General features: G+C 39.7%; 1 protein-coding gene across 1 annotated transcript; it reads right to left on the bottom strand.

Annotated features, from left to right (window-relative positions):
* Nucleotides 1-1,244: 1,244 nt before the first annotated feature.
* Nucleotides 1,245-9,180, bottom strand: LOC308703232 (uncharacterized protein). Its single transcript, XM_081386553.1, has 2 exons — nt 8,868-9,180; nt 1,245-4,913 (listed from the first exon to the last, which is right to left on the bottom strand). Exons 1-2 carry the CDS (start codon nt 8,923-8,925, stop codon nt 3,157-3,159), a joined length of 1,815 nt encoding a protein of 604 aa, XP_081242679.1. The 5' UTR covers nt 8,926-9,180; the 3' UTR covers nt 1,245-3,156.
* Nucleotides 9,181-9,520: the final 340 nt, after the last annotated feature.

The following is a 9,520-nucleotide window of genomic DNA, read 5'->3' as shown; positions in this document are numbered from 1 at the left end:
CGGCAGCACACACTCTCCACTGCTGATAGCCCACACACACACAGTGATGGGGACATCGATCTCTCTTTTCTTTTCTGACAATAAACATCGCTAATTAAATCGTGAGAAACTGATAACGCGTGGATTGAGGAAGGGTATTACATGACGTTTAAGGCGTCGATGAGACTAGCGATTGCGCCTGACGTGCATCTCTACAGCTCTGATTTGGACTGACTTACTGTAAGTAAATAATGTCTTCAGTCGTTGTCCCTCCTTGCTATTCTACATGACGGCAATATTTTGAAAAGACTTGCTTGTTCCGTTATATTATCCGGGTTAAGTTTGCACCTGGCTACTTGCTCTAACGTAGCTAACGTTACTCACCGGGACACCTGGCTAACCCTCCACTCATTCTCCTCACACCAAGCATTAATAACTCTTTGAGTGCCATGGCTCCCCTCTCTCACGCCTGACCGGTTAAAAATTGTAGGGCTGTGGTCCATAAAGAATTTGATGGTTTCCCACATCCTCAGTCGTTCTCCAGATAGCCTTAATACAGTGGGAATCTAGCAGTGTATGGGTTGCGAGTTCCTCTTGTGACGTCATCACCCAGTAACTGAAAAAACACGCTACCTTTGAAGAAACCCCAATAAATGCTATTTTAACGCATTTTAAGACAGAAATAATTAAATATATACATATAGAGCACTTTAATTTACACATTAATTGGCTGTGGTGGTTAACCTGCAACTTACACTTTAATAACTTAATTAATACATGACTATACATAAAAGCATTTTTAATATGAATATATACAGGCACATTTATAACACTAAACATTTAAAAAACTTTTAGCCTTTTTCAAACTAGAGTCAGAGAATGATGGATAGACTCAAGAAGTGACCACATGTTGAATGCAACAGGACATTTATAAATGGTTAGTTGATGAATTTTGGTGGCTTATGTGTAGTTATCTTCTAGTCAGTTATCTTCTCCTGTAGCTCAAACAGTAGTGTGTTGGCGCTTGCAACGCTAAGGTCACGGGTACTGCAAAACAAATTCAATGCACATGAGTGACCTGCCCCATAACAAATACAACAATACAAATGGCTGTTTGAAGACATGAAAATACTGTTTGATGTTCTTTCTTGCCCGGTATACAATGTAGGACTTTGGACAGTACAGTAATCTCTGTTCACATTTATGTCCATTATGTCATTACGTCTGTTGGAAACTCAGAATCGAAGACCAGGAGACTTTGGGATCACGTTCAAGAAGTTATTCTTTATTGAGGACTTCGCATTGACGTGGCTGCAGTTCTTCCAAAGTCTAAATCTAATACAGTATTCAGTGTAATTATACTTCTCAAAGAGGGGAGGGATTACATAGAGGTGGAGTCTCTGAACAAAGCATGTAAATTAAGTATGAACACACCTTACTCTGAGAGCGCCTCCAGTCCAATTGAATCAGCATAACTTATTCAAATGCTGATACTGGCCAGGAACTCCGGTTCCAAGAGCCAATCCCAGAGCCATTAAAGACAAAAGGTGAAAGTCTCCCTTACAGCTAATCCAATCAACCTAACGATTCATCGTCTAGGGCAGAGCCATTAAAGACAAAAGGTGACTTACAATAGAGAAAAACAGGACTGGCAGAAACTGTTGTTACTATTATCCTAACCTAACCTTAAAATGCTAACTTCAATGTACTCAACTTTTACTGTTGCAACCTAAATTAAACATTTAATAAATTTGTAATATAACACGTCCATATTACGTCCAAAATGTCATACCAAGTTTGTTAGATACATATCGTACAGTGTGATTTATAATCTTATAGAAATGCCAAAAATTGCAGTGTGTAGCAAGTACGACAAGCGGGAGTCAGAAACAGACCTTGTTTCTCAAAACCAAGAACGGACTTGTGTTCAACGCAGTGCTGAAGTGCCAACTAGTCTCTCCCTACGGAGGATCCCTTTACCACTCTACAGATAAGGCGTTGTTGCGGAAATTCGTTTTGCGTTCCTACCCCAAAGCGACAAAATAAAATCATGAATGAATGCCATCAGCGTTTCTCACAGGTTTGCGTTTAAAGTCTGTGTAGAGAGAATGGTGTCGCCTTAGCGGCCCCTAATTTAATAACAAATGATCGTTGCGACGGAAGCGAATCGATCAAAACTGGCTTTGGCTGGAAAGTGATTTTGTTAAAGGGCTGCTGTAGAGCCAAAATAATATGTTGCCTTACATTATACGCTTATCTCTGTAAAGCTGCTTTGAAACAATCTCCATTGTTAAAAGCGCTATATATATGAAGATGACTTGACTTGGGGAGAATGCTCTTGCTAGTTGTTCTTGGAAGAATGAGCTCACAAGGTGACGAGCACACAGAACGCTACTGACAGTTTGAGACGATGTGTTCTTGCTGGTAAATCAGTACCCAAACATAACGAGAATTATTGACGCTAACAGCCAGGCTTTATCGCCCAAGCCTACCCTCAGCTCAAGTGATTACTCTACAACTGTACACAACAATGTAATGTATATTCATACCAATAAAGCAACGCTTATGGAGATTCTCACTTCCGAACACATTTTCGATTCGCCATAAATTTTCCGTGAAAACTGCCAATACTTAATCTACACAGTTGATTTTTCGCATCAAATGTTCTCAGAAGTGAATTTAGTGATGAAAAACGACTTGCTGTATTAACCTGCCTCTCTTTCCTCGAATGCCGAAATGAATGCTGGGATATTTCTGCCGTCAAGTTCACACAAGTTACCAACCGATGCATCCTCGGTAAAATGGGCGTCAAGAACACTTCCTGTTTAAAAAAAAAAAAAAACTTCCTTAGTTCTTGCTAAAATGCAAACTTGTGTATTGGGACAGTACTTGGGCAGCGACTGATGACGTTTCACAAGTCCACAAGAACACAAGTACAGTCCGCATATTGAGAAACGGCCAGAAAGATGCACAGTTTTTCCGTTTTTCGATGAGCGCCACCTACTGTCAGAGATTGACACTGCATTTGCTGACATTTTTTTTTATTGGTCTGAAAAGACAAATCTCATGTGAATTTGGTGCCGAACATTCTTGTTAATGTGAAAATGTCCTGTCGCTCATCGTGGCTGTTGGGAAACTAACTTAGAAAAAACATGTTTCTCAGCACATAAAGATGAGCTACTGTGATCTCAGACTGAGGTGATGTGGTTTCTCCACTGCATGGATCTTCATGTGTAGCTTCAGGTGACTTTTAAAAAAGAAACTCTTCCCACACTGATCACATCTGTGCGGCTTCTTTCTGCTGTGGATCCTCTCATGTGTTTTCATATGTCCTGACTGACTGAATCTCTTGTCACAGTGTGAACACTTGTAAGGTTTTTCTCCAGTGTGAATTCTCTGGTGCAGTTTTAAATAGTTTGCTGTAGTGAAAGTCTTCTCACACTCAAAGCACATGTACTCTCTCACACCAGTGTGAGTTTTCTCATGTGTATGTAAATATTTCAACAGTGAAAAACTCTTTCCACACACAGAACATGAATGCTTCTCCTTCGTATGAACTGTCAAGTGTCTCTTGAGGACTGATGACCTAAGAAATGTTTTGCCACACTGATCACACGTGTGCGGCTTCTCTCCTGTGTGAATTTTCATGTGTTCTTTAAGGTGTGCTGATTGACTGAAACTCTTCCCGCACTGATCACACGTGAACGGCTTCTCTCCAGTGTGGATCCTCTCATGTGATCTCAGATTTGCTGACTGACTGAATCTCTTGTCACAGTGTGAACACTTGTAAGGTTTTTCTCCAGTGTGAATTCTCTGGTGCCGTTTCAAACAGTTTGCTGTAGTGAAAGTCTTCTCACACTCAAAGCACATGTACTCTCTCACACCAGTGTGTATTTTCTCATGTGTATGTAAATATTTCATCAGTGAAAAACTCTTTCCACACACAGAACATGAATGCGGCTTCTCCTCCGTATGAACTGTCAGGTGTGTCTTCAGCTCTGATGACCTAAGAAATGTTTTGCCACATTGATCACATGAGAACGGCTTCTCTCCAGTGTGGATCATCATGTGAATCTCAAGACTTTGTTTGCTTGTGAAACTGTTTCCACACTGAGTGCAGGTGAAAGATTTCTTGGCTCTTCTTTTCTTTGAAAATGTCTTTTTAGTCTTTGAGCGACTCAAAGGTTTTCCTCCAGGTTGGACATGATGTTCCTCCTTCACTTCACTCAGTTCTTCACTCTCCTCCTTCACTTCCATCAGTTCTTCACTCTCCTTCACTTCACTCAGTTCTTCTCTCTCCTCCTTCACTTCACTTAGTTCTTCACTCTCCTCCTTCACTTCACTCAGTTCTTCACTCTCCTCCTTCACTTCACTCAGTTCTTCACTCTCCTCCTTCACTTCACTCAGTTCTTCACTCTCCTCCTTCACTTCACTCAGTTCTTCACTCTCCTCCTTCACTTCTCTCAGTTCTTCACTCTCCTCCTTCACTTCTCTCTCCTCCTTCACTTCACTCAGTTCTTCACTCTCCTCCTTCACTTCACTCAGTTCTTCACTCTCCTTCACTTCACTCAGTTCTTCTCTCTCCTCCTTCACTTCACTCAGTTCTTCACTCTCCTCCTTCACTTCACTCAGTTCTTCACTCTCCTCCTTCACTTCACTCAGTTCTTCACTCTCCTCCTTCACTTCACTCAGTTCTTCAGTCTCCTCCACCACTTCACTCAGTTCTTCACTCTCCTCCACCACTTCACTCAGTTCTTCACTCTCCTCCTTCACTTCACTCAGTTCTTCAGTCTCCTCCTCCACTTCACTCAGTTCTTCACTCTCCTCCTTCGCTTCACTCAGTTCTTCACTCTCCTCCTTCACTTCACTCAGTTCTTCACTCTCCTCCTTCACTTCATTCAGTTCTTCACTCTCCTCGCTCTCTTCCATCGGGTCTGACGTGAAAGAAAAAAATATTAAATTTCATTTCATTCATTACCACTTCATTTGCCATGAACTTGTTTGTTTCTTTTATTATTTTATGCAATCAGAAACACTCAAACCGGTCACGCTTTGTATCTCTCTGTGCAAATCCTTCCTTTCGTCATTTACTGATGGAAAGCATAACAATTATCGCAATAAAGCCGTATATTGCTGAAAAGCGAATGTTGTCTTTTTTAGGAGCAATTTAAACGGTTTTGAGGATCCCTTTACCACTCTACAGATAAAGCGTTGTTGGTAAAATGCGTTTCGCGTACCTACCCCGAAGTGACAAAATAAAATAAAGGAAAAAATAAAGGAAAGACCAGTACTTTGTTTAGGCTTGGTCTGTAGAGAATTACAAACCTGCGCACAGATATTCAAATGCACATAACTATAGAACCAATTCTTAATGTGCATGTGAACGTGTTTTCTCGTGTTTTCGATATCGCGGCGCGGGTACCCAAGATCTTGAACGTGACGAGCGTGTCGGAGCCGTCGTCCTGCACGCTGGAGTGAACGATATCAGGCTGCGGTAGAAAGAGGTTCTGAAGAAAGATTTCAGGAGCCTGATCGAGACAGCACATCGCCTGAAACAACGATCATTGTGTCTGAACTGCTTCCCACGTACCGACAAGGGCATGAAAAGTTCAGTAGATTATTTGCGCTAAATGAATGGTTAATGTCATGGTGCAATGAGCAGAAACTGCTCATTGTAAGTAATTGGAATCTGTTTTGGGAGCATCCTAGGCTCTTCCGCGCTGATGGCTTACACCCAAGTAGAATCCGAGCAGATCTTCTGTCGGATAACATCTCCAAGATGTTAAATACCGTTTGACTAGTAACCAAAAGTCCAAATCATAGTCTCTGCTGCACCAATTTAATTGATATAAATACTAGTGTAGAACATTGCATAGAAACTGTGTCTATTCCTCGTTTAGTGAGATCAAATAATAAATCTACTGCAGGATCTAGGAAAAATCGAATTGTTATTAAAACAGAAAATCTCGCTATTAGTGAACAAAAACAATTTTTAAAGCTAGGTCTTCTAAACATTAGATCACTCACACCTAAGGCAGTTACTGTAAATTAAATAGTCACAGATAATGGCATCGATGTACTTTGCCTCACTGAAACCTGGCTTAAATCAAATGATTATTTCGGTCTTAATGAGTCTACTCCACCAGGATACTCCTATAAGCACGAGCCCCGTCTGATCGTGGCGGCGGTGTTGCAACAATCTACAGAGATATTCTTAGTCACCTGAACAAAATATCCGTTACAGTTTAGTAGTAATGATTTCATGAACTTCACTGAGAAAATAGAAAGCATCAGAACCACAATTGTAAACGTTCAATCTTCAATCGCGCCTTATAATTCAGCCTCAATTATCACTCCGCAAGAACAATTACAGTGCTTTACAACTATAGAACAAAAAGAGTTAAATAAACTTATCACTTCATCTAAAACAACAACATGTTTATTAGATCCTATACCAACTAAACTACTGAAAGAAGTGTTACCGATAGTGGAAGAGCCTCTCCTCAATATTATTAAAGGTTGTCTAAGCGATCCCGGGAGACGTTTCTTCTTGTTGACATTCGAATTATTGTCAAACAAATCGGAGGCTAGCTAGACCCTCCCTCCTCCTCATCCGCGCACTAACCCCCGAACCCCACCCCCACATCATTCTTGTCGGTTATTGGCTGGAACAGTTTGTTGTGTTTCGTGCTGCGGGTCGCTCTGTTTGTTGCTCAGTTTGTTTTTGTTGCAGTTTGTGGAGCCTGTGGTGTCTACAGAGACCGCGTTTTTTTACAGTGTGTTCAGGGGACAGGCAGCTAGCAGATAGTGAGGAGATGTTTGCGGTATGTGACAAAAAATGTTTTGGCCTAAAAAACGCGTGACATGACTTGGAGCACCTTTAACTCATCTTTATCTTTAGGTCATGTTCCAAGAACATTTAAACTGGCAGTTATAAAACCACCCATTAAGAAACCACAATTTGACCCGTATAATCTAGCAAATTATAGACCCATTTCAAATCTTCCATTTATGTCTAAAATATTAGAAAAAGTTGTGTCCGCTCAACTGGGCTCTTTCTTGCAAGAAAATGACATCTATGAAAAGTTTCAGTCTAGATTCAGGCCGCACCATAGCACTGAAACTGCGCTCGTTAAAATCACAAATGATTTACTTTTAGCTTCTGACCAAGGCTGTATCTCATTAGTTTTACTTGATCTTAGTGCTGCGTTCGATACTATAGATCACACAATACTCTTAGATCGAGTACAAAATTATACTGGTGTTCAAGGACAAGCATTAAGCTGGTTCAGATCATACTTATCTGACTGCTACCATTTTGTCTATTTAAATGGAGAAATATCGAAGATAACATCAGTAAACTATGGAGTGCCGCAGAGATCTGTGTTGGGCCCTTTATTATTCTCAATATATATGCTGCCACTTGGAAATATTATAAGGAAACATGGAATTAGTTTCCATTGTTATGCTGATGACACTCAAATATATATTTCATCACGGCCGGATGAAAACGCTACATTATCCAAATTGACAGAGTGTGTTAAAGCTATAAAGGACTGGATGACACGTAATTTTCTTTTATTAAATCCAGACAAGACAGAGGTACTAATCATCGGTTCAAAAAAAACGCCCACAAAACCTCACAATACAACTTTAACATAGTAGGATGTCCTGTTACTTTATCCTCTACAGTAAAGACCTGGGTGTTATACTAGATTGCAACCTGTCTTTTGAAAATCATATTTCATATGTTACAAGAACAGCCTTTTTCCACCTTAATAACATTGCTAAGTGACGTAATATGCTATCAGTTTCTGATGCAGAAAAGTTAGCTCATGCATTCATGACCTCGAGACTAGATTACTGTAATGCTTTATTAGCTGGTTGTCCTGCATCCTCAATAAACAAGCTACAGTTAGTCCAAAATGTAGCTTAGAAAATATGATCATATAACACTGATTTTAACATCACTACATTTATTAGCTGGTTGTCCTGCATCCTCAATAAACAAGCTAAAGTTAGTCCAAAATGTAGCTTAGAAAATATGATCATATAACACCGATTTTAACATCACTACATTGGTTACCTATAAAGTCCCATATTAATTATAAAGGTATTGCTACTGACTTATAAAGCCCTAAACGGCTTAGCTCCAGTCTATTTAACCGATCTTCTATCGCCCTATAATCCATTGCGCTCTTTAAGATCACTAAATTCGAGGCTTTTGGTCATACCTAGGATATCCAGATCAACCAAAGGAGGGAGAGCATTTTCACATTTCGCTCCAAAACTCTGGAATAGTCTTCCTGATAAAGTTCGTTGCTCAGACTCGCTCTCCCAGTTTAAAACTTGATTAAAGACGCATCTCTTCAGCCAGGCATTCATATAATACTTTTAATCTTACAGTTAAATCCGACCTCTAGTTCATAAAGGCCAGAGGAGAACTGGCCCCCGACTGAGCCTGGGTTCTCCCAAGGTTTTTTTTTCTCCATTAGGTCACCTGATGGAGTTTTTCGGTTCCGTGCCACTGTTGCATTTGGCTTGCTCAGATGGGGATATTGAATTTTATTTTATTTAATCAATCAATAATACTATTGATCAGCGTTTTTTCATTAGAAACAAACCTTGTTGTATTATTTTAATTTAATACTGTGAAGCTGCTTTGATACAATCTGTATTGTGAAAAGCGCTATACAAATAGACTTGACTTGCCAATCAATATAAAAATTTCTCAAACCTCCCTTTACTGACCATTTGTTGAAGAAAACCCAGAACATTCTGTACCGTTTCATAGTTGAACTGTTTAAATTTAAATGTGATGAAGTGCTTGAATGATTCTAACATGAATGTTCTACAGACTCATGAATGAATGAAGAATAAACACCAACCTCTTTGTTCTTCAGGATCTTCAGTGTGTTTCATTCTGCAGGGTTCTGGATCACTCATGTTCTCTGTCCTCTTTAATAAACTCAGTCTTTGCAGATTTCAGCTCTTCCTGATGCTCTGATGCTCGTCTTCACTTGTAGCTGATGGGAATTTACAGCATTTATTGGAGAATTACTGTGGGCAGCTTCACTGATGATGAATTACAGTGGGAGGAGCTTGACTGATGATGTGAATGTAGTGGGAGGAGCTTTACTGATGATGTGAATGTAGTGGGAGGAGCTACACTGATGATGAATTACAGTGGGAGGAGTTGATCTGCCAAAATCAAAAATATACAAGTTACGGAGTTTGTTTTTATGCTCATGGACATCAGAACATGATAATGTAAATTCTTCCAATTTCCAAATATAAATAATGGTAATAAAAACAGTTAAAAGCATAAACAGAAATAAACATAGGCTACTGTTAGATAGACTGTTAGCGAGTTGACCAATAAAATATTGTATACCTTACAACATATATGAATATGATGCATTGAATAACAAGGCCATATATATGGTCAGTTTCTGGCTATCCTACCACATGTGCATTTGTAGCCTGGAGGACCCTTATACTGTGTTCATAATAGAGAGAATAGGAGACAGTGCCTTCTTAC

The sequence above is a fragment of the Scardinius erythrophthalmus genome (genome assembly GCF_964197995.2).
Source record: "Scardinius erythrophthalmus genome assembly, chromosome: 1".
Classification (NCBI taxonomy): domain Eukaryota; kingdom Metazoa; phylum Chordata; class Actinopteri; order Cypriniformes; family Leuciscidae; genus Scardinius; species Scardinius erythrophthalmus.
The sequence above is the reverse complement of the archived record's forward strand: the minus strand, read 5'-3'. Positions and strand labels throughout refer to the sequence as shown.